This window comes from Lampris incognitus, chromosome 6 (genome assembly GCF_029633865.1).
Source record: "Lampris incognitus isolate fLamInc1 chromosome 6, fLamInc1.hap2, whole genome shotgun sequence".
NCBI lineage: Eukaryota > Metazoa > Chordata > Actinopteri > Lampriformes > Lampridae > Lampris > Lampris incognitus.
The window spans coordinates 9,790,928-9,816,537 of NC_079216.1; the positions used below are offsets into that span (position 1 = coordinate 9,790,928).

At 47.4% G+C, this 25,610-nt stretch overlaps 1 protein-coding gene across 1 annotated transcript in view; it reads left to right on the forward strand.

Moving 5' to 3' along the window:
* Positions 1-786: 786 nt before the first annotated feature.
* ndrg4 (NDRG family member 4) overlaps positions 787-25,610 on the forward strand; it is a 59,848-nt gene continuing 35,024 nt past the window's right edge. The window contains 2 exon segments of the mRNA XM_056281282.1: positions 787-926; positions 24,810-24,900. Coding sequence (XP_056137257.1) covers positions 24,823-24,900 — 78 coding nt within the window. The 5' untranslated portion in view covers positions 787-926; positions 24,810-24,822.

Sequence of the window (25,610 nt, forward strand, 5' to 3'; positions counted from 1 at the left end):
CCCGCCGTAAACAGACGGACAGACAGCTAGAGATAGAGTACCACGGGGGAGAGACAGAGAGGCGGGCGGAGGGAGGGAGGAGGGGGGGGAGTGAAGCGGGGGAGTGAGACAGGGGGAGGGAGAGAGGCAGGGGGAGAAGGGAGGGAGAGAGGCGGAAGTGGCGGGGGAGTTAGACGGGGGGGGGGGGGGGAGAATGTGTGTGTGTGGACCAGCATTGATCTAATGACATTGATAGTGTGACCGTTATGTCCTCTTTTGTGGCGTGTGTGCTGGACGAGGCTGTAAACAGCTGAAGTCCGTCCCGGTGAGCCGCCTGCGTCGGCGTGGACGTGAGGACGTGCGAGTACGCAGAGCAGACATTTGTCAGACTCGGACGTAACGAAGAGAGCGAATTCCCCGGCTCCGGCTTCATCTATCCTCGCCGTGTTGGCGTGACCTAAAAAAACATTTTCGAGCCTTTGTGAGCGTCGGCCCGGCGTCTCTACGCCCCGCTTCCAAGAGTCACACAAACACACAAACACACACGTCTCCACTTCCACGTCTCAGTGACAGATCCACAAACCTTTCTCCTCCCCCCCCCCTCCCCCCCCTCCCCCCATTTAGTTTACCGCGACACTTTCTCTTATGTATCCATCCCCTCTTTTCTCCTCTCCTCTCCTCCCCTGTTCTCTGAGCTACAGTACACTGCATCACTGGCGATGCCACGTGCTCTCTGTTTATTATCAGGAAGGGGTGGGAGAGAGGGAGAGAGAGAGAGAGAGAGAGAGGGGGGAGAGCAAGAGAGAGAGACACACACACACACACACCAACACACTCTGGTGGACCTCGCCAGCCTGCGAAGCTCAGAGACGAGGAGACAGGAACACTCACACGGCCCAACCCGGACAGAACAGCGCCGCACACAGCCGCTCCGACCGACACCACAGGTACAGTAAGGCTTCCCTTCCCGCCGCACATCCTTTTCCACAGGGCACAGCGCTTCATCTCTTGTAACGTGTGTGGCGCCGTCGCCCCGAAAGGTCCACCAGCGGTCGTCTGCCAAGCCGCTGGGGAAACTCTGACACGGCTGAATTCTGCAGGCAAAAGAAAAGAGAAGAAGAGACATTTTTGAACTTTACCACTTGAATTGAGCTCTTTGCTTAACGTGCCCTTCTGAGGTAGTAGGGGGAAGGGGGGGGGGGGAGGACCACACGGGGGGTAGAAAATATATTTTCACTTGCTGCCGAGGCTCCGGAGCCCCCCCCCCCCCCCGCTGTGTTTAACTGCCCCACGCCGGTGAGGCCGGCGTGAGTAGCACGTCGACAGGTTGCATTTATTGAAGCCCCTCAGCAGCGAGTGCGTCATATAATACGGTACAGTAAGAGGAGTTGCAGCCCACCGCCACCACATTCACCAGGGGCCCTAGGTGCCTCCTCCCCGGCCGGACCCCCCGGGGCGTGGGGCGCAACGCATTCAGCACACACGGCAAACGGGCTTGAGGTTGATGCATGTGTGGAAAAAGTGGTTTGACTCGAAGAGCAAAGAGCGAAGAGCAGCGGCGTGCACTATTATCCGGCATCTGTTGATGAGGACGGAGGGAGGATCTGGTGAAAACGAGCCTGGGGGGTTTGTGGTTAAGCCATAAAAGTTTAATGCTTGGTGCAGTCTTGTCAAGTGGTGCGCCGTGCCATTTATCACCGCGTGCACTTTGTGGGGCGTGAAGCCTTTGAATACGCACACCGTTTAGGACTATAACATTGTGCTGGTCCGACGGGTCGTGTGAGGGCGACGGGCTGGTTCCTGTCAAACGGCAGACAAGACGACAGGTCTCTGGGGCCGGACATGGTTGTGAGCACCACTTCTTTAGAGCGGTTTGTCCTCGAAACCCTCATACCCGCAACGCTGCCGAGTCCACAACAACGACCCAGTTTTAGTTGGTTCTCAGATCGCCTCCACGCTTGATTCAGAAGACAGTCACCGTTAGCGTGATCTTTCTGTCCAACCAGCAGATAGTCTGCCGACGTGCTGTCAAATCCATATCGTGTTTCGAAGCCACATGCTCCGAAACCAGAACCAAACCCTCGGGTATGAGAGGTGCCACGGTCGGACTGCTGCTCGGCACACGAGTAAAGCAACCAAATCCACGTCTACCTTTCCTGTGGGAGCAGCTCTGTTTCTAAGCCCACAGAGTATAAATAGACTTACAAAGAGTAATTCACCAAATGCCTTTGTTCTTACACGAGCCATGCTGGGCCGGATTCAGCTCTCCGGCTCCTCAGCACAGCTGCTGCGTATAGGATATGTGGCACGTGTGTGCCATCTCTTTAGCTTTTGGATTGAATATAAAGTATTGGGGGGGGGGGGGAGAATCAGCCAGCCAACATACATGCATCCTGCATGGTCACCTCAAGCGTCTAGGTGTGTCGATCATTAGAGGGGGGGAAGGGTTGCCTTGCTACTTTAGGTAAATCTATGTTACAGCTGCAAAAGAGAAATAAGAGTGTAAGTTTTGGGGGGTCGGGCACTTCCACAAGCCGACGTGTTTCTGTCCATTGATAACGCTGACATTTCCCCCCTCCCTCATTCTCCACGGCAGTCCCCAAGAGAGGCTTCTCATTTCTGTGCCCTGCCCGATGATGACGTGCCTGCTGTGTGAAGTTGTGCATGGCCCCCTCCTCCTCCGCCGCTTACCATTCTGTGAATCTTATTACTGCCTTTTGCACCTGTAATGCACCACCACCAATACAGTAGATCTTGTCTCTTGTATTTCTTATACCCGCTGCCAGATGGGGCCCGGATTGTTTTGGAACTTCCCTCCCAAGGCTGGCTGCACGGTTTCACAGAGCCTCCTGCAGACCATGTACGTAGGAACGTGAACCGACCTACCTGCCTACCTACCAGCCGTACCATGTCGTGCCGTGCCGTGCCGTGCCGCATAGCTCTTCTTTATCCAATCTGTGTCTCTCTCTCTATGGCGTCTCCGTCCATTGCATCATTCTGTCCGTCGGTCAGTCCAGTGTTTCACCTGTGTCCATTTAGCAACAGAAGCGCGCCCGCTAATGCTGGAGAACTGCCCCGGTCGCCGAAAAGCACCCCTAGAGACAGAATTAGAAGAAGAAGAAAAACTTATTTAGATGCTAAACAATGAAATAAAACAGTTGTAAGGATATTGTGGTAACATGAGAAAATCTGTCACAGCCATGGAGCTGATAGGGAGAATGAAATAGGGAGCACGTTTATAATATGTCAGAGGCAGAAATTCCCCTCACACTTCTGTAATGAGAAGCCTTTCAAGGGAAACACTGCCAGTCTGCCATTTATAAGTACTCTCATTCGGAGTCATGGGACACCTACAACCCCAGTGGGGAGTCCTGCTGTGGCGCACACACGTCGAGGGGAGTCGCCTTTTCTAGACGCTGACTGGAGGTCAGGTGTGTTTTTCATTTTAAGCTTTTACGAACGTCATGTCTGATCCTGCACGGGTACGAGTTTTCACTTCCTGAATGTTCAGTTCTTCAAGTGAAAGACGACGTTTGAGTTCAGAGTTACTATTAGGAGATTGCTGACACCTTCAAACGAAGGAGGCCCACGGTAGCTTGTAGACCACTGGAAATGCCCACGTGAGACGGACTACAAGCTAACGGTCCAATCACCGCCCCGCATTGAACCAGATCTCACACATCCTTGGAAAACGGCTAACGGGTGTCGTGGCCTGTTTCGCGTGTCATCGATAGCAGAAAGTCCCATTAGCTTTGGACCAATCACAGCAAACCGTGGCTCCCAATTGGTGCAATGTGATTGGGTGATGCTTAGATGATTGTTGGGTAACCGATAACCCAATGCTCGTGAAACAAACGGAGCGTCGCGTCATTTGCCGCCATTGCACGCACACACTTTTTTTTCTGTGCGTGTGTGTGTGTGTGTGTTATCTACATATTATTGTCGCCCATCAGCTTTTAAAATGCCAGCCTTGCTGTTGGCTGTCCTATATGGTTGTCTTCTTCAGTCTGGGTGGAGCTGCATGTTCCTCTTACCTCTGCATGCATCTTATATCCTTGTCACGGAGTTTTACTGTGCCTGCTCTTAAATTCACCTTCAACTTAGCATCTACAATTAAGCATTTCACTGGATCTGTTGTGATGATGACTGCCTTGATAAATGCATTTTTGATTTTTTTTCTATAGCTCTGGTAAAATGTAAAACATGGTGAAACCGGTTAAATGAAAACTTGCCTTTTATTGTTATTGTTTGTCCCTCTGTGATCACTAGAATAATGCCTAGTTACTCCACTTTCTGGTCAAATGTACATTACAAAACCTAATTTTAAGTAAACTGGAAGATAACTTTGTAACGAGCAAATGACGCATGCGTTCATTATTTTATTTTTCATCATATGTTAAAGAAACATTGGATGTGTATTTGTTTGCTGCATTGACGAAGAACCTTTTTGGTCGTTGTGCAAGCAGGTTTATCTGTTAAAAGCTGGACCGGAGCCGTGATGTTTTTGAGAGGATGGGATTATTTCATTAGGTAGATTGTGTTTGCGCCGGTGCTTTGACATATTGGCTATTGAATGGGACTGCATCGCGCTTCCCCGTGCTCACTAATGGACGACATCTATTAAAATGGAAGCTGGCACGGGGGGTCTGAAAGCTTCATATGGTGTGTAGAAAAAAACTATATATTGTATTTTGTTCTCACAAATTGATTGCTTTGAAAATAGCACACAAGTACTGTCTAGGTGCTAATCGACTTGGCAAAAAGAGTGTGGACATGCTGTCACTATGGAGATTTGTTACTGAATCAGAAATGCTATGCTCCGAATAGCCTCACTTTGGATTTTCATTAGGTATTTTCTAGGGACTATTCAAAATAAAGGAGCCTTATTGGAGGGGCCGTGCCATCTCAGAAATAGACTTCTTGGGCTACTGTGATAAAATAATGTCTCTATAAGATATGGGTTGCACAAGTTAGCATTCATTCACTCGCTTATTTTACTGAGCAATACTCCCCTGGCATCCGAGTCCTCATTCCATTCAGGAAGTGGTCTGGCAAACACTTCCCTCTCCCCTTAGCAATCCACTGGTACCCTCCAGAGATCCCCATGCTGCGTGTCCGTCTGTCCTGCTGGCACCATCCCTGTTGCACTGCAGTCGGCCTATAGAAACACAATACGCTGAACATTCAGTTGCACTTCTCATTATGACCACCGGAGACTCCCTCTGTGACATTCAGGTCGATTTACTTTAATTCCTGACGGCCTATTGCTATATTGTGTGTCACCGTTGGCGATTTTGTGCCCGACACCCACTGCCAATGTCCTCACACAAGCAATCTCCTGAACAAGATGGCGGCGTCTGTCAATATCGGCCCATGAATGTGTGGTGACTGATGCTGGACTGCATGTTGCTGAAGAATAGCATATAGTATAGTTATGGATGTAGATTGTGTGTCTGAGGAGGAAGAGTTCAAATTAACATGACATTTGATGTGAGATATTTAGTTTGACTTGTTATCAGAGTCGAGAGGGATGAGATGGGGTCCTGCACAAGTGCACATAAAACTGTGGGTTTTGTGCATATCTCTGTATTGCACTGTTCCAAGTCATTGAAACAAAGGAAAAAGCTTAGGCTGATTGCATAAAATTATAATCTTATCAAGTATTTCATAAGGGACATCAGATTCAGTGGCCATTGAATTTGAATTTCCAGCCCACATTGTTAAATGTAGATAGAACAAAGTAAAATGTGCACACAAAAAAAGAAAAGAGCAAATATGAATTATGAGTGATAATACAAATTAGCAGCGGACTTGTTCAAATTCTGCATAGGGGGTTGCTGAAAAGATAAACTGTTATCCATCGAAATATTGCATTCAATCGCGAGCCGTACTGTAATTCGGACCGAAGTTATAGGAAGCTTCTCCATTTCCTTCACCTCCGAGCTGCTCCTGGCCACTGAGTGTCTATGGGAGTGAGAGTTATTGAGAGAGAGGCCACTATAAAGTGCAACTACCGTGCCCTCAAAGTTTACACAGCAGTTAAACACAGCTGACAGCGGGGCTGCGCAGCAGCCAACATTAGATGACTATGTCATAGGAATGTCTCTAACTGCATGTGTGTGAGGCTTGATCGATGAAGTCAAGATTTCTTGATTAAATAAAAGCAAAAATAGCTACTTGAGCACATGTCTCTTGTCCATTGTCCCAGTTGGCCCCCTCTAATCACCCGTTAACCAGTCCAGCTATGAAGCAGGGTTTACTTTGGGCTTTTGCGGTGCTCACATTACAGGCGGTGTGCTGGGCAATCTTCAACCCAGACAATGTTTTTAGGCTAGGGGCACATTCAAGGAGATGGGTAGGCATTATTAACAATCTTCTACGTAGTTATACATGAAACATGACAAAAACACAAGGCAAGTTGACTTTCTTCCTTGTGTGAGTGTTAGTAAAGTTAGGAGAAACATCTCATTGCAGGGGGGGCTGACGTCTTATGATTGTGTGGGAGTTGATTAAGGGTCCGATTACCAAGCTCCTCACCCATTTAAGCTGCTAGAAAGGCTCAGACCCACATTAGCATTCCCCTTGACAAGTGGTCTTTGGAGAGTTTGTTTGTGGCACTGACTTGCTAGTGACAGGAAGCTGGCAAGGGAACTGCCCTCGCATAGCAGGACGCAGGATTCCTCAGGGGGCGCTGCCCTGTCACACCTCCTCTCTGGCGTCAGCAGTGAGAATGGCAACAGAGATAAAGTTGTACTGTACCGTGTCTGTTTTTTTTCCCTAATCATTCTGAATTACGTGATTACTTGTGTCCTGAGTGGTAAGACATAGGATCCATTGGACCCACAACGCCCAAGCGCAGCCCATTGTATGGATTCAAATCTGCTAAGTTTTTTATTCCCAAAAATGAGACTTCATCCTTTCAAGTCCTGTGACGTTGACCTGCTGAAGGTATAAGGATTTATTTGACACCTTTCAGAGATGGAAAGCTTTCAGCTGTCAGCACAGACAAGGGCACTGGTGTACCAGGAGAGACAGTACTGCCAAGGGCATTAGGCTGGGGCTGATAACTGCTTTTTAATATTTAATCCCTGACTCCACTGTTGATATCGCTGTTCTGGGTAGCTTCCCAGCCACAGAGGACTTAACAAGACATTCAACACGGCTAAATAATTGAATGTTTAACTTCAAGCAGTGAAAAAGCTCTATTACTTAAAGTAGTGTTATGGCTTAGCTATTGTAAGAGGTGCTTGTGGCGATGTATATATCTGGGATTACAATGCATTTTCTGTGTTAAGGAATGTAGGTACATTAAGGCCAGCAAATTCATGATTTCACACGCATCCCTACACCATATATCCATGTGCACATGCACATGTTGGCATAACTCTTTTTATGTCTATAAAGCCTTATGTGCACACATAAATATTCTGTATGCATATATGTGTCTATCAGTCTGGGCAATCATACCTGTGCAAACTAAACACAGTGATTGAACCATATTGGGATAAGACTGTCTGCAGGGACAGGGCATGACCAACAGGTGAGAAGATGTAAATCAGCAGACTGCAGCAGCACTCTGGGGGACTGACCTGATGGAGTGAGAAGCAGTGGATGTCTTTATGCATGAGCATCACTTCTCCGCCTTCTCTCCTGCGCCTTAACAACAAACATTGTCAGCTGAAACAGATCAAGCCTGAAGGGAGAAAACAAGATGCTGGATAAGCAGATTTTGTTTTTTTTTTGTGTTTTTTTTTGTAAGTGGAAAACAACTAGCTTGGGCTCAGATGCATAGAAATATGACTAATCAGATAAACTTGCAACAATATAAGATAGCCACAAGGGGAAAATACTTCCCGGCAATGTTAGATTGTCTTTGGTGAAATGTGTTGTCTTTAGGGGAAAGAGGGTTTTAACAGTAGAAAATGCAAAATGTGAATTTGCCTAAATAAGTCATGGTTTTAGGTTGTACTTTTTTTCTCTACTGTTTCTTATATAATGTTGAGTAGTGACATGTGTACTCACCTAACACAGTTTACCTGCAGTTTATCTATTGTAAGATAAAATCAAAGTGTATATATATATACTATATATATATGTATAACTTTGTTAAAAGAAGCACTCAACGGTAGGGAAAGTGCTCAACAAATAAGGAGCAAAATAATCCAGTGACTGACTGGATTTTATATATATATATATATATATATATATATATATATATATATATATATACATACACACACACACACACACACACACACACACACACACACACACACACACACACACAGTGCATCCAGAAAGTATTCACACCCCTTCACTTTCCCCACATTTTGTTATGTTACAGCCTTATTCCAAAATGGATTAAATTCCTTTTTTTTCTCATCAATCTACACACAATACCCCATAATGACAAATCGAAAAGTGTTTTGTAGACATTTTTGCAAATTTATTAAAAACAAAAAACTGAAATATTGCATGTACATAAGTATTCACACCCTTTGCTAGGACACTCAAAATTGAGCTCAGGTTCATCCTGTTTCCATTGGTCATCCTTGAGATGTTTCTACATCTTGATTGGAGTCCACCCGTAGTAAATTGAATGGATTGGACATGATTTGGAAAGGCACACACCTGTCTATATAAGGTCCCACTGTTGACAGTGCATGTCAGAGCAGAAACCAAGCCATGAAGTCAAAGGAATTGTCTGTTGACCTCCGAGACAGGATTGTATCGAGGCACAGATCTGGGGAAGGGTACAAAAACATTTCTACAGCTTTGAAGGTCCCGAAGAGCACAGTGGTCTCCATCATTCATAAATGGAAGAAGTGTGGATCCACCAGGACTCTTCCTAGAGCTGGCCACCCAGCCAAACTGAGCAATCAGGGGAGAAGGGCCTTGGTCAGGGAGGTGACCAAGAACCCGATGGTCACTCTGACAGAGCTCCAGCGTTCCTCTGTGGAGATGGGAGAACCTTCCAGAAGGACAACCATCTCTGCAGCACTCCACCAGTCAGGCCTTTATGGTAGAGTGGCCAGACGGAAGCCTCTGCTCAGTAAAAGGCACATGACAGCCCACTTGGAGTTTGCCAGAAAGCACCTAAAGGACTCTCAGACCATGAGAAACAAGATTCTTTGGTCTGATGAAACCAAGATTGAACTCTTCGGCCTGAATGCCAAACGTCACGTCTGGAGGAAACCAGGCACCTCTCATCACCTTGCTAATACCATCCCTACAGTGAAGCATGGTGGTGGCAGCATCATGCTGTGGGGATGTTCTTCAGCGGCAGGAACTGGGAGACTAGTCAGGATCGAGGGAAAGATGAATGGAGCAAAGTACAGAGAGATCCTTGATGAAAACCTGCTCCAGAGCGCTCAGGACCTCAGACTGGGGCGAAGGTTTACCTTTCAACACGACAACGACCCTAAGCACACAACCAAGACAACAAAGGAGTGGCTTCGGGACAAGTCTGTGAATGTCCTTGAGTGGCCCAGCCAGAGCCCAGACTTGAACCCCGTTGAACATCTCTGGAAAGACCTGAAAATAGCTGTGCAGCGACGCTCCCCATCTAACCTTACAGAGCTTGAGAGGATCTGCAGAGAAGAATGGGAGAAATACCCCAAATATAGGTGTGCCAAGCTTGTAGCTTCATACCCAAGAAGACTTGAGGCTGTAATTGCTGCCAAGGGTGCCTCAACCAAGTACTGAGTAAAGGGTGTGAATACTTATGTACATGCAATATTTCAGTTTTTTATTTTTAATAAATTTGCAAAAATTTCAACAAAACCTTTTTCGATTTCTCATTATGGGGTATTGTATGTAGATTGATGAGGAAAAAAAAAAGGAATTTAATCCATTTTGGAATAAGGCTGTAACATAACAAAATGTGGGGAAAGTGAAGGGGTGTGAATACTTTCCGGATGCACTATATATATATATATATATATATATATATATATATATATATATATATATTCCATTATCCAAACCACTTGTCTTTACTCAGGATCATGGGGATGCTGGAGCCTAACCCAGCAGTCATTAGGCAGCAGGTGGGGAGACACACACACACACGCACACATATATATATATATATATATATATGTATAACTTTATTAAAAAGAAACACTCAATGGTAGGGAAAGTGCTCAACAAATAACAAGCAAATTAATCCAGTGAGTCAAGTAAATTCTTTATGAGACAGTACAAGTCTGTTTCATGCCATAAGCAATGATTGCTTATGGCATGAAACAGACTTGTACTGTCTCATAAAGAATTTACTTGACTCGCTGGATTTGACAGCTGATGACTGCTTATGGCATGAAACAGGCTTGTACTTGCAGCCCCTAGTGCTCTGATTATCAGAATCAGAATCAGAATACTTCATTCTACCATTGGGGTTACTGTGGATTTCACCTTCCACATCTGATCTAGTTCTTCCTCAGCCCTTGGTATTTCTCTAGCTTCTCATGCTCTTTCTTCCCGATATTGCTGTCACTCGAGATTGGTACATCGATCACTACTGCTGTCTTCTATTCCTTGTCGACCACCGCAATGTCTGGTTGGGTAGCCAGCACCTGCTTGTCAGTCTGGAACTCAAAGTCCCACAGGATCTTAGCCCTGCCATTCTCAACCACCTTTGGCGGTGTCTCTCATTTGAACTTTGGGACTTCCAGTTTGTATTCAGTACAGATATTCCTGTACATTATCCCAGCCAATTGGTTGTGCCTTTCAGTGTACACTTTCCCAGCGAGCATTTTACACCTTGCTACTAAGTGCTGGACTGTCTCAGGGGCATCTTTACACAGCCTGCATCTTGGGTTTTGTGTGGTGTGGTAGACCCCTGCCTCAACCGATCTGGTGCCGAGTGCCTGTTCTTCTGCTGCTATGATCAGTGCCTCTGTGCTGTTCTTCAGTACAGCCCTTTCCACATTTTCTATCTGTTAATAGTAAATCTCATGGAAGGGCTTGATCTTCCATGGTACCTCCTCTTCTTCTTCCTCTACACTTTCTGTCCTCTGCTGCCTGAGGTACTCACTCAGCAGTTTGTCCTGGGGGCTCTCTTTCTGATGTACTCATGAATTTTCCTTGTTTTATCCTGGATAGTGGCTCTGACACTCACTAACCCTCGGCCCCCACCGTTTCACTTATTATACAGTCTCAGGCTGCTGGATTTTGGGTGGAACCCTCCGAGCATTGTCATGAGTTTCTGTGTCCTGACATCTGTGGCCTTTACTACGCTTTGGCCAGCTTATTATTCCAGCTGGGTATCTGATGACTGGTAGAGCATATGTGTTGATGGTGAGGAGCTTATTCTTCTTTCTTTTTTTTTAGATTTTCCCCCTTTTCTCCGAATTGTACTTGGCCGATTACCCCACTCTTCCGAGCCGTCCCGGTCACTGCTCCACCCCTCTGCCGATCCGGGGAGGGCTGCAGACTACCACATGCCTCCTCCAACACGTGGAGTCGCCAGCTGCTTCTTTTCACCTGACAGTGAGGAGTTTCGCCAGGGGGATGTAGCACGTGGGAGGATCACGCTATTCCCCCAGTTCCTCCTCCCCCCGAACAGGCGCCCCGACCAACCATAGGAGGCGCTAGTGCAGCAACCAGGACAGAGACCAACATCCAGCTTCCCACCCTCAGACACGGCCAATTGTGTCTGTAGAGACACTCGCCCAAGCCGGAGGTAACACAGGGATTCGAACCAGGTCCCCTGTGTTGGTAGACAATGGAATAGACCGCCACACCACCCGGACACTCCGAGGATCTTATTCTTCCTATCGAGCTGGCTGTTCAGGACCTCCCTCACTCGCTGGAGGTATTTGGCTGTAGCTGACCTCCTTGCTGCCTCCTCATGGTGTCAGTTTTTCTGTGGGATACCGAGGTACTTGTAACTGTCCTGTATGTCTGTTATCCTCCCATCTGGTAATTCAACCCCTTCAGTGCAGACCAACTTTTCTCTTTTTGCCGCAAATCGACCGCAATTTTCCAATCTGAATGTCATCCCGATGTCGTCACTGTACATCCTGGTGAGGTGGATCAGCGAGCCAATATCTTGCTCATTCCTATTACTGTCCTGTTGGCTTTGTATATTGCCAAGCGCTCTAGTAACCAGGTGTGGGCCACTGAATCGTAAGCTTTCTTGACGTTAATCCAGGCTGTGCTCAGGTTGGCCTGCCTGGTCTTAGAGTCTTGGGTGACTGCACTATCAACCAGTAGCTGATGCTTTGACCCTCTTATATTGTTCCCAATTCCTTTCTGAGTTTCGCTCATGTATTGACTCGTGTCCATTCAACTTAGCTGCTATGATGTCTGACAGGATCTTCCATGTTGTGGAGAGGCAGGTTATTGGCCGGTGGTTTGAAGGTGTTGTATCCTTGTGGGGATCCTTCATGATCAGCATTCCTCTCCCCTGTGTTAGCCAGTCAGGGTGAGACCCTGATGTTAGCAGCTGGTTCATCTGTGTCACCAAGCATTCATAGAGTGCTGCTAGCTTCTTCAGTCAGTAGGCGTGAATCATGTCAGGGCCTGGTGCAGTCCAGCTCTTCAGCAGTCCAGCTCTTCATGTTTGAGAGTCGTCGTTGGATGTCGGCTACTGTGATGATAACTGGTTCTTGTTCTGGGATATTGCTGTGGTCTGCTCTTAGGCCCATCAGTCACTGGGCATTGGTGTTGTGTGATGCCTCTTTTTCCCATGTATCCTTCCAGTATCACTCGGTCTCTGCTCTGGGTAGGTCTGATTTTTTCCCCTTGTTACTCTGGAGCTGGGAGTATACTTTGGATGGTTCTTTGAGGAACAGGTCATTTATTCTTTTGGCTTCTGCGTCACTGGTGTATCTCTTCAGCCTGGCAGCCAGGGCTGCCGTGAGCCTTTGTTTGGCAGTTTCCAGGGCCTCACTTATGGACATCTTGCTGTACTTCTTCAACCAGGGCCTGTCTTTCATCACACTTTTCTGCACCTCTGTTAACTGTCTAGCATCTCTCTGTACTGCTTTGATCTTGGCTTTCAGGTACTGTTGGTAACCTGTGTTCTTAATGCTGTATGCCAGCATCTCCAGGATTATGGTTGCAGTGGCATATACAAGCTTGTTTATCTCTGTTATGGTGGCAGTCAATATATTGCATAAGGCTGTGTTCACATCCGCAAGCAGGCTTTATGATGGTACTTTGTCACTGAGTCATGGAAACTGTGCCTGGGGGTTGATTGTCTTTAGTCTGGCCATGATTCTCATTTGAACCTCAGTAGCTTCAGCTGTGATGACTGGTAGGATTGTTACTGCTGGTTGGAGTCTGTCCTCATGTATCTCCTGCCTACTAGGCGGCCATTTGGGGTGCTGAATTGTATAGTTATCCTGTTGAAGCCTCTCCATCTCAAGTTGTGACAGCAACTTCCTTCTATTGATGTCTGAGCATTGAGCCACTAGCTGCTTCTGAGTCAGCATGGAAGTAGGTCTCCTACTGATCTACAGTTCCCACATTCGCTTCATATAGCCCCTCTCCAGGGGTCTGCTGTTATAGTAACATTCCATCAGTATCAGGTTCTTGGCTGTTGTCCATGTATGTCTTGGTCCAGTAGCCCATTACTCATCAGGTTGCCCTGGTTCCCAACACCTGACACAGACTTTGTTAACCTGGGTGACGTCCGAGCCGGTATGACTCTATTCATGTTACTTTCACTCATATCTGAGGCAGCTGGCTTGTACATAGCATTAGGAGTCTAAGTCACGGACTCTTACTGGAGACTTGTCCCAACTAGGGTTTGAACCCCCGGTCTCCGGCATGGAAAGCTGGCATTCTGCATCTGTCCTGCTTTTTTCTTTTCCCAAATCTATCAAATCACTTCTCTTGGAGGTTGAGCAACAGTGCAGTGGGAGTTGAAAAAGTTAGGAGGACTTCAAGGTCACTTATATCTGTATACATCACGCTCCAAACAAGACAACATTTGTGGAAGGAAAGCATGTTTGTTCCAAACAATTACACCAAGGTCCAGGCCATCGGCTATTCAGCTATTAAGATTCGATTAAAGGGCTCAAAAGACATTAAAGCTGAGGCCATTCATAATGCATAACACAGCGAGCTCGATTGCTGCACTGATCAGCATACTGCTGAACTGTTAGACAAATGTACCCGCTGTTTCCTGAAGGATAACCGTATAGACCTGGGGTAGTACATTTTTCGGCCCCTTTGAGCTAGCTCCTATGAGCATTTTAAATAAGTGCAGGTTCGATGCCAGTTTATGTAACTATTTCCCACCTTGTTTTTTTTCATACATACATAATTGTTTTATACATACTTATGTAGCCCACAGTTTTTAAACACTAACTCATATTTGAATTCAAGCTTTACACAGAGCCAGTGACTCACCTGCATTTTTAATTTAATCAGCAAGTACAGAGTCTGTAAGAGCAAAGTTGCCAGTTACCCTCCATGACTCATTTGTTTGTTTCTCTTTGCCTCACGCAGTTTGACTGTCACTCTGTCCTTGCTGTTAAACTTGAACGACGTCTGATGTGTTGCCTTGTTAGGTTGCAGGAGCATGAAGGTGGGTCCGTGATCTTACTGTAGTGGCAGAGGAGAGAAAAGGGAGGGTTGGAGGGTGCGAGAGGGCTGGGGTGAAGGAATGAAGTGAGAGATAATCTATAGCCTTCGGAGGGCTGTTATCCTCTTCCAGGTTTGTTGGCACTATGTTTAATTAACACACTTGGGCAGAATCAATATTCTGGTTGCTGCACAGGGCTTGAAAGAAGTGATGTTTCAAAGAGAGTCTAAGTGTGTGTGAACAAAGCAAATGCTTTTGCATTTGAGACCAGACATTGAGTTGGTTGTTTTTTTTTCCAAGAATATCACCATCTTGTCTTCTGTCACACTCCCTTTCTTCTCTGTTTTCATCTTTCCCTCTGCTCTTCCCATATCTGTCATCAACTTCCTTTAACCCCCTGTTCTCCTCTTGTATAGTATGCTCCTGTATATGTGTGTGTGTCTGTGTGTGTGTGTGTGTTTTCTGTCTCTCTCTCCAATGTCCTGGTTTTCCAAAAATTGATTTGGTGATTGCATATCAGATCAAATGCTTCCCCTCCACATGACTGTAATATTGATTTCCTGTCTAACACGAAGCTTCTCTCTAATCTCTGTGGTCCCAGTCTCTCTTTAACCCTGCCGGACTTCACTGGCAGGATGGGTCTTCACCAAGGGATCACACACAGAAAACCTGCCCTTTTCTTGTGTGAAGGTGGTTTTAAATAGTCATGTCAAGTCAAGTCTTCATATATATATATATATAGCCCAACATCACAAATTACAAATTTGCCTCAAGGGGCTTTACAGCAACACAACATCCGGTCTTTAGACCCTCGCATCGGATAAACAACTCCCTAAAAAAACCCTAAAATACACATGTGGTGTGGCGTAGACACCAAATGCATATGCATGCATGTGTATACACACACACACACACACACACACACACACCATCATCATTATCGGGGGTCAGTCAGGGTCGGGTATGACTGTCCTCCCTCTGGGTCCCCATGTGGATCTAGAGGCCAAATCCTGGAGTCACATAATGGCAGGACGCCTGCATGTGGAGGGGCCGATGTGCATGCAGCCACCACACGGTCCTTGGCAGGGGGTGGCCAGAGTCCAATGGCACGGAGAACCAAGACGATTGGGGACCCCACCCTTCTGTTGCAGCCTTCACCCGCCTTCGCTGCCATTGTGACCTGGAGACATCTTCTGCCAGCTCCGCCGTTGAGGTCTTTGTTGGATCACGCTTCGCCTGGATCCTCCCCCTTGACCAATCCGCTATGGGGACCCTACCAGAAGCCAAGCTCTGGATGGCACAGCTCTCATTGGTACATGCAAGCTTCTCCACCACGGCAAGGTGGCGATCCGTGAGAACACACACACACAGACACCAGCTGAAACTGGAAGGCAGATGTCAACAAAATGTGACGGATACGTTCCTTGCAGAAGGACTCTCACACTGACGTGCTGTGAAACTTCGTGCTCACCGGAGCCGAGACACAGAGAGAGCGAAGTCGCGCCACAGCAACACACGAGGGACGGTTATTTCGATGGAATGTGGCTGCAGGAGAACAGCGAAGGAGGGAACACGTTTCATGTGCAGACAGGGACGCGGGGAAGAAGAGGCAAGCGAGAATTCTGTGGAACTGAGCCGGTCCGGCGGCACCAGTGGGAGTTGTCATGGCAACCGTGTCTAGGCAAAACTACAAAGAAGAAAAAGAGACACCGAGGGAGGGAGAGAGGGAAGGAGGAGGGGGGGGGTGTGTGTGAAAAGAGGACAGGTTCAATTTGTTCTCCTCAACAAACTGCTGTACAACCGACTGGGGTCTCCCCCCCCCCTCCCCCCGTAAGTGGGAAAAAGTCTTTAGCAGTCCAGAAAAGAGGTTTTTCTTTTGGCTCCGTGCCTTCGCGAAATGACCGATGGAGCGCGCAAAAGCCTGGTAAACAACCTCTCGTCCATCGGCTGCCACTTCGGCTCTGGGACCACAGTATGTTCGGGGATAAGGAGAGGCTTTGAGGAGCGGCCCTTGACTGTGGAGAGTAGACTGCGAGTGCCACATGCCTCACGACCCGGGTACCCAGATACACACTGGCACACAGACCGCACGGCCCACCTACGCCAGGACCACACGGAGGAAGCAGGACACACACACACACACACACACGTGTGAAACACATCTTGCACGCACACACTTGTGCCAGACGGGTACCGAAACATGCACGGGCCCCCGGCCGTACAGGCAGGCCCCCGCCTCGCTCCACCCTCGCAAGAATAAACCACGTGATTCACCATCCGAGTGATCGGCGTTGCTCTTCTGTTATACAAGAGCTTTCGCGGACATGTCGGGGAGGTCACATGCGAGCGAGACGGCAAATCGAAGGAGGGAGGACGGTAACGGCGGGTTTCCAGCAGCAGCAGCAGCAGCGGCAGCAGCAGCAGGCGTCAGAAGTCCAAATATAGCTGGTGTAATGCCATGGTAATTGATTCCACGACCGGCCATCTTACGTAAGCCTGTCAAAGAGAACAGAGGCAGCGAGAATGAGGGATCGAGACGGGGGTGAACCAAGGAGACAGGAAGAAGAAGAAGAAGAAGAAGAAAAAAGGGAAACGGAGGCCGATAGAGAGAGGGAGAGTTGGGAGAGAGCGAGGAGGAGGAGGGGGGGGGGGTTAAATGAGCCGGCTGGAAAAGGAGAAAAACGTGGGAGCGGCGCGAAATGAGCAACGGATAGATGAGTTGAAACGGTGTAGGAGAGGAGAGGTGCAAGAGGGGGAGGAGGGAGGCGAAAGCAATTAGGGAAGTAAGAAGAGAGAAAACGGCGCCGGGGAAGGAGAAGGGCGGATGAATGAGAAACCAGAGAGGAAACGAGGCCGCCAGACAGGTGAGGAGACGGAGGAGCGACGCAAAGGACGGTGAGCGGGATAAATTGGCAGGCCGACGGCCCAAACCGGCAGAGGGACGGTGGGAGATGGGCAGATTTCCGGGTCAAGGAAAGGTGAAGGAAGTGAAACCGAATAAATGATGGATAAAGACAATTCTGCACACGGCCGTGGAGGAGGAGGAGGAGGAGGAGGAGAGAGAAACAGACGCTGGGGAAAAAAAAGAAAACTCTCGAGTCACTTAATGACAAATGTATTCAGGTGGTGTCAACACCCCATTATGGTATAGAGAATCCATACCCAGTGTACTCTAACTGCACATGGTGCCAAGGATGGAGGAGACACATGGCGATGAAAGAAGAGCGATTGGGACAGAGAAGGGGGGGGGGGATGAGCACAGGGAGGAGAAAAGGTGGCGTGGTTTGGCCCATGTTCCCTATTTAATACTTTTAATGCCGCCGCTCCGCCCTTCACAAGGAAAGGTCACAGTCACACAGACAGTAAAACCAACGCACCCCGGGAGGGAGGGACGGGGCCGAGCCGAGAGGAGCAACGCTTTGCTGCAACGCTTTGGGATGAAGTTTGCTTCAGTGTTCATCAACAAAAAAACAAGAAAAAAACTTAAAGTGGTGAATTATAATGTGGGTCGTTAAACCCACATTATAAGCCAAACATACCAAACACATGGACGGGTTGGTGTGCTCCTGTCCTCTTCTCCACCCCAATCTGCCTCTTGCCAATCAACGATGCCCACTGATCAAGGGTGGATGGCTGTTTCCTGGGAAAGTAGAGGAGATTATTAAGAGCTATTACGGCTTAGATTACTTAAAACCTTCAGTGCCAGTTAACGAGGAAACAGAGGAAGTGTTGGCAGTTGCAGCAGCATACCAAGGACACACACACATACAAGCACACACACACACACACACACCATGGTGATAGTTCATCCTTTCCATCCTTCTTTGTCTTCTGAGACTTTTCTTCATTAGCAATCTATAATTTTTTTATTTTTTTCCTGAGCAACAAACACTGGCTTTTGATTGGTCAGAATTCAAGATTCGATACTTTCTTGCCAAATCAACAGAGTTGATTGGAATTTGTCTTGGTGAGCTCACACGCACATGGAGCCATTCATTTATAAAGCACATAATAATACATCGATCCACGACAAAAGGACAGATCAAATCCAAGCCATAGAATAAAACGACCAAGAAAGCATAGAACAAACGGGTAGAATGAAATAAACTGCAACACAGAAGAACACCATAGATAAAATAAGGGCACCTGTGGGGGAATTAGCGGCACCTCTAACGAGCACCGGATAAAGTGCACGATAATAAAAACCCCAGCCTTACTGCACAGTTAGTTAAGCCTAGCAAGCTGCCTGCAGTGTTGAGTTCAGAGTATTGAGGAGGCGGATGTCTTCAGGATACGTGCTACTCTGCAATCTGGATGTTCTGGTCTTAATGCTGCAGCGAATTCGGGGGGGCAGCCGGGAACCGCCGCAGCCGGGATGCAACCCGGGACTCCCGCACCACGAGCGACTACATTAACCAGTTGACTAAAGGGTCCGACCCATTAATGGGCCAGCGAGTCTAGTCATTCATGATCGTTACAATACGTTTAAGTCTTTTGTGAGAAGGCAGGAAATTAAACAGGCTGCTAGGCAGGTGAGAGGGGTCCGTTAGACCTTTAAGGCCTTCCTGTTGTAGTCCAGCCTCATAGACGTCCACCGGAGCTGGGAGACCACATCTGATAATGCTGGATGCAGCACGGACCACTTTGTCCACCTGCCTCCTGTCCTCAGCTGACATGTTGTCAAATCACACAGTCACTGCGTAGGTCAGGACATAAACCTCCACCACACCATTCCTCCGGGGTACGCCACACTTTCTCAGTTGTCTTAAAAAGCCAAGTCTCTGGTGTGCTCCCTCTTGAGAACAGCAGTGGTGTGATCCCCCCCCCCCCCCATTTCAAGGTGGAGGAGACTGTGCTGTCGATGACCAAGGGTAGGCGTTCCCCACGGCTCCTGCAAAGGCCCACTACAGCACAGAAGCACACAAAAAGTCCATTCATTTGTGTCTTTCCAGTGTCCACTACACAATCTGCTTTTGGATTTTAACCGCTGAACAGACTGTTTTTTCCCCACATGTATTCAAATAAACACCAAACCACCGGCAAACTGGTATTCCCACCCCTTCTAACAAGCCTCGCACTTTGTGTAGCTGAAAGTAATCCCTTGCACACAGCTCCAGAGCAAATCTAGATATGTGACACACACACACACACACCCACACACACACACACACTCACAGGTACTGGAAGCAGCGTGCACTGCGTAGAAGTCTAATCCTGGAAGGCAAAGCCTACAAACACAGTCGGTTAAAAAACTGATGTTGATGTTATTAGCGGCAATTTAAACTGCGGCTCACTCAAAGCCACAACCAGACAAACGAGCTGTGTGGTCAAATCTGTTCCACCCTGTAGAGATTGTTTTTTCAACCATAAACAATTTATTCATGGAAAAACAAACCCGAGACCCAGCGCTCAGAGTTGTCATGATGTAAGACATTAAACACTTCTGTTCTATTAATTCATGTGAGCCAAATTTGGGGCGCCTGCTCTGAAACACAAAACACGTTTTTTTTTCCTTCAGTAATACTGCATCAGTGTCAGCTTTACAGCAAAGGGTAAAGTGAACCTTCATTACATCGGCTCTGGCCAACTACCACCGTGGTCAGGAACATCCTATTCTTTGTATATTGAGGAGCTGCATTACGTGTCTTGTGTTAGTGTGTTAGTGTGTGTGTGAGAGAGACCACTGTACAAGCAAATCTATCCTTAAACAGAATCTCTCTCACACAACAACAACAACAACAACAACAAACCAGTCACTGTAGAAACGCCTGTGAAGGACTAACTAGCATCTGGGCATTGTCTGTAAAGGTGCCAGAGAGAGACACCAAATCTATTTGGACAGCTGCTACAGGCAGAGGGGGTGGTGGGCGAGGAGGCAGGGGGAGAGAAAGATCTGTGCTGTTCTGTTGCACCGTCCATTTTCTTTTTACAGAGCTCTCTAAAGCTGCTGATTGTATACTGCAAATTGTTTATTGCAAACTGGAATGCGTGTGTACCTGTTGCTCATTTCGGAGCTCGTACCTTTTTTTCATTTCACTGCCCTCGCGACTCGTACTCGTGTGTACGTGACGAATAAAACTCTTGAACCTTGAATCCCTTGAGTCTTGAATGTGTTGTTCCCACGATAAAGGGTCGGCAGACTAATTTCCCCAAACTGCCCTACCTCCCTAATTTTTTTCCATTCATTTGCCTGAGTGAAGCCCGAGTTCCCGGTGCGAGCTGCTTCTTGACCGTCTAATCGTACGCCGTCTCAGACCGGCTCATCTGCAGGGCCATGCTGTCGGCGGATGTGAGCAGAAAGTCCACATGTTTGGTAATGACAACAAACTGCCCTGGGCCAGGCGTGGAAAAAGGCAGTTAAATCAGATCTGGCCCAATTGGGTGTGTGTGTGTGTGTGTTTGTGTGTGTGGGCAGGTTTAGCCTTTGATAAATGGAGATCTATTGTAGAAGTGGCGTGCCATATCTCAGCTGTGTGCCAGTCTAGCGGTGCCCTTGTGCTGAACAACCAGCTTGTCTAAGCCCCAAACTTTATGTGTGTGTGCACTGTGTATGTGTGTGTTTGTGAATGGACTGCATGTATTAACACCTCAAATTTACCCCCCCCCACCACCACACACTCATACATGGATGATGGAGTGGATGGCAACAAGCAGCTCATCAGGAGCAGGTAGAGGTTAGGAGCATTTAGTCTTGCTCAGGGACACTTTTGCAGGCAGTTAGCTGAGGATCGAACCAGCGACCCTTCCAGTTACCGGACGGTCTGCTCTGCTCCCTGAGCTACTGTGTGCGTCTGTTTCTCTGTGTCTGTGTGCACACCCACCTGTGTCTTGTATGCCAATTTGCTTGCATATTAGCGATTGTGTTGTGTGTATCTGTGAGTACAGTAGGTTTGCACCTCTGTGAGCGTGACCTTGTCTGTGACTCCAGACCCATAATACTTTTTTTCTCCCCCTTTTTCTCCCCATTGCGCTTGGCCAATTACCCCACTCTTGCGAGCCGTCCCGGTCGCTGCTCCGCCCCCTCTGCCGATCCGGGGAGGGCTGCAGACTACCGCATGCCTCCTCCCATACATGTGGAGTCGCCAGCCGCTTCTTTTCACCTGACAGTGAGGAGTTTCACCAGGGGGGACGTAGCGCGTGGGAGGATCACGCTATTCCCCCCAGCCCCCAAACAGGCACCCCGACCAACCAGAGGAGGCGCTAGTGCAGCGACCAGGACACATGCGTACCCACATCCGGCTTCCCACCCACAGACACGGCCAACTGTGTCTGTAGGGACGCCCGACCAAGCTGGAGATAACACGGGGATTCAAACCAGCAATCCCCGTGTTGGTAGCAACGGAAAAGCCCGCCATGCCACTCGGACGCCCCACAGTAGTAATTTTTAATGAGACTTTACAACCAGATCCCTTCCTCTTTGTCAGTAAGGAAGGCAGTCTGGATGCAATGGGACAGTTTAATTCTTGTAGGCTGTGTAACACTCCTGTTGAACCACTATAATGTAAACCCAGTTTCAGATTTTATAGTTTTCGATTGCTTGCTCCCCTGCATCTCAGTATCCGGGGTGAGGTTTGAATTAAACATCTACAGTCCTTGCACTGGGGACTGAAGTCAGAGTTGTTCAGTGATTTGTACAAGGCTCCTGCTTGTACAAATCACCCGTTTTACATTCTTGCTGCACCAATGCTCCAGACCAAGGAGGAAAGAGTCTACCGATACCAGTTTCCAATGTCTGTAAAATGAAGCAAAGACATTTTGACTTTCTGTTCTTTTTTGGCCGTTAGCCTGTATCTGTGCTGTAAATGAAGCGCAACAGTGACTTTAAATCAAAATATTTTCTAATGCTTTTTTTTGTTGTTGCAATTTCTTCTTCTAAAGAAGTAAGAAAGCCCCTTCATTTTTTTCTTTCAAATAAAAGAAAGCCACTTTATTTTGTCATTGCATTCTTACAACGGATTTGTTCCCTGCATGTAACCCATCTTATTGTAGAGGAGCAGTGGGCAGGAGACCTTTAACCTGTAATGAACTAACTCATCTTAATGATTCCATTTCTTCCATTATTATCAAACACCTCATCCTTTGGCTGCTCAGACTGCTCCAGTTCACCATGACATTAAATTGGTAAATTTCCATCATTTCATAAACTGTTGAATTGCCTCATGATGGACATCACTGTGTCAAATATATCCATTTCACACTGGCCAAAACACCTGCTAACATCCGCCTTTGGTGGTGGTCAATGTTATATTGACCAAAGGCGGATGTTAGCAGGTGTTTTGGCCAGTAATAGTTGACCTGATTTGGAAATGAATTTACAATGCAGATAGGTATTCTGGTCAATGCATTTCACGGCATGACATGCACCATATGGAGAAAAGTATTGGGACACACCTCTTAATCATTGAATTCGGGTGTTTCATTCAGACCCATTGCCACAGGTGTATAAAATCAAGCAGCTAGCCATGCAGACTGCATTTACAAACATTTGTGAAAGAATGGGTCGTTCTGAAGAGCTCAGTGAATTCAAGCGTGGTACTGTCATAGGATGCCACCTTTGCAGTAAGTCAGTTCATGAAATTTCTTTCCTGCTAGATATTCCACAGTCAACTGTAAGTGGTATTGTTGAAAAGTGGAAGCGTTTAGGAACAACAGCAACTCAGCCACACAGTGGGGTCAACGAGTGCTGAGGAGCACAGTGAGTAAAATTCACCAACGCTCTGTTGACTCAATAACTGCAGAGTTCCAAACGTCCTCTGGCATTAACAGCAGCACAAAAACTGTGTGACAGGAGCTTCATGGAATGGGTTTCCATGGCAGAGCAGCTGCATGCAAGCCTTACATCACCAAGCACAATGCCAAGCATCGGATGGAGTGGTGTAAAGCACGCTGCCACTGGACTCTGGAGCAGTGGAAACGTGTTCTGTGAAGTGGCAAATCACGCTTCTCTATCTGACAGTCTGATGGTTGGGTCAGGGTTTGGCAGATGCCAGGAGAACGTTACCTGCCTGACTGCATTGTGCCAACTGTAAAGTTTGGTGGAGGAGAGATAGAGGTATGGGGTTGTTTTTCAGGGTTTGGGCTAGGCCCCTTAGTTCCAGTGAAGGGAAATCGTAATGCTTCAGCATACCAAGACATTTTGGACAATTCTATGCTTCCAACTTTGTGGGAACAGTTTGGGGAGGGCCCTTTTCTGTTCCAGCATGACTGTGCCCCAGTGCACAAAGCAAGGTCCATTAAGACATTGTTGGGTGAGTTTGGTGTGGAAGAACTTGACTGGCATGCACAGAGCCCTGACCTCAACCCCATCGAATACTTTTGGGATGAACTAGAAGGGAGACTGCAAGCCAGGTCTTCTCGTCCAACATCAGTGGCTGACCTCACAAATGCTCTTCTGGATGAATGTGCAAAAATTCCCACAGACACACTCCAAAATCTTGTGGAAAGCCTTCCGAGAAGTGTGGAAGCTGTTACAGCTGCAAAGGGGGGGGGGGACCAACTCCATATTAATGCCTATGGATTTAGAATGGGATGTCATAAAAGCCCCTGTAAGTGTAATGGCTAGGTGTCCCAATACTGTTGTCCATATAGTGTATCTTCTCACACACACACACACACACACACAGAGGATCCCAAGGGCAAAGAGGGGGAGGAGAGGCACCTGTGACCTGCCTGATTAACAATAAAAATAATAGTAAGCACTTCTAAACAGGGTTACAAAGTGCTTCATAGAACAGGATAAAACAGTTAAAAATAACAAAAAAACAAACCTTGTAAGAGAATAAATGCCATTTGCCATTTTACATAGGAGCGGCATCAGGAGCTAAGTGTTTTCCAAATCAGCAAAGCTGAGTATCTTCTGAGAATCAACCTAAGAATGGTCTGCATGTAACACTGTCTATTTTAGGTAAGGTGGGGTGGGGGGGGGGCGGTGAGGTTCTGCGTTCTTCTGAACCTATGTCAAAACCAATCTCTCCTGTCTGAGACGGCTCGTACTTATAAAAGGTCACGGTCCAAGTATCTCTCTTGCTCCCTTTCTTTGCACCCCACCCTTTACACTTCGAAAACAACCCCCCCCCCACAGTTCCTTTGTACAACAGAAGGATCATGAAGACTATCCTTCATGTTAAGAAGTCCCTTCATCAGCAAACTCACAAACACACTTAGCCCCGCCACAGAGAGCGTAAAGATGCCAAGTATCGTACAGGGCAAAATTACAGTTCAACCTAAATGTGTGTGGTTGTGTGTGTGTGTTTGTGTGTGTGTGTGGGTGTTTGTGTTGCCATGGCAATTGCAGGTTGCTGTCCAGGATGGCCGGATTAAAGGAACAGCAGTTCACGGAGGAGAAGCCTCTTTTGCCCGAGCAGAGAGGAGCCGACTCGGACATGGTCAGTTGAAATGCTCATAAACTGGAATGGATGTCCACTTTGTGTTGACTAGAACGCACTGCCAACATGCATCGTCACCATTCATATTATTATTATTTGTTGCCTTTTTTTTGTTTTCCAGTAAATCCTCTAGTGAGGGTGTGTGTACACGCTGACTTCAGTGTGCAATACTTCGCCTGCGCCACTGCAGAAGCCGCAGTGTATTAATAGAGATGTGTTTGTGCTCATTATCTGTGAACAATTACAATTCAACGCTTATAAAACTGTCAGCGGCGAGGAAGAGAGAGCGATGGGGGACGAAGAGCGGGAGAGAAAAAGAAGGAATGAGGCTGCGAGCACTTACATAAAAGCCTCTTATTCTGGTTCACTCGTCTATTATGCAAGCAACAGGATGAGCGCCATGAGTGGATGAGTGGCTCTAGCCTGACAGAGAACCAGTGATTATGGGAATAATAGAAATAATGGAGAAACGAGGGCATTGAGCGTAACGAGCAGCAGGAAGAGGCTACTGTGTAAGACCAGATTGATAGTTTAATCTTCCGTTTGGTGTTGGGTCAGACTGTACCCATCTTAAAGCGGTTGTCGCTCTCTTTTTCATGTTAAAAAGAGTGCCGTATTTGATACGCCCCCCCCCCCCTTTTTCTCTCCCCAATTGTACTTGGCCAATTACCCCACTCTTCTGAGCCATCACATTTGCTGCTCCACCCCCT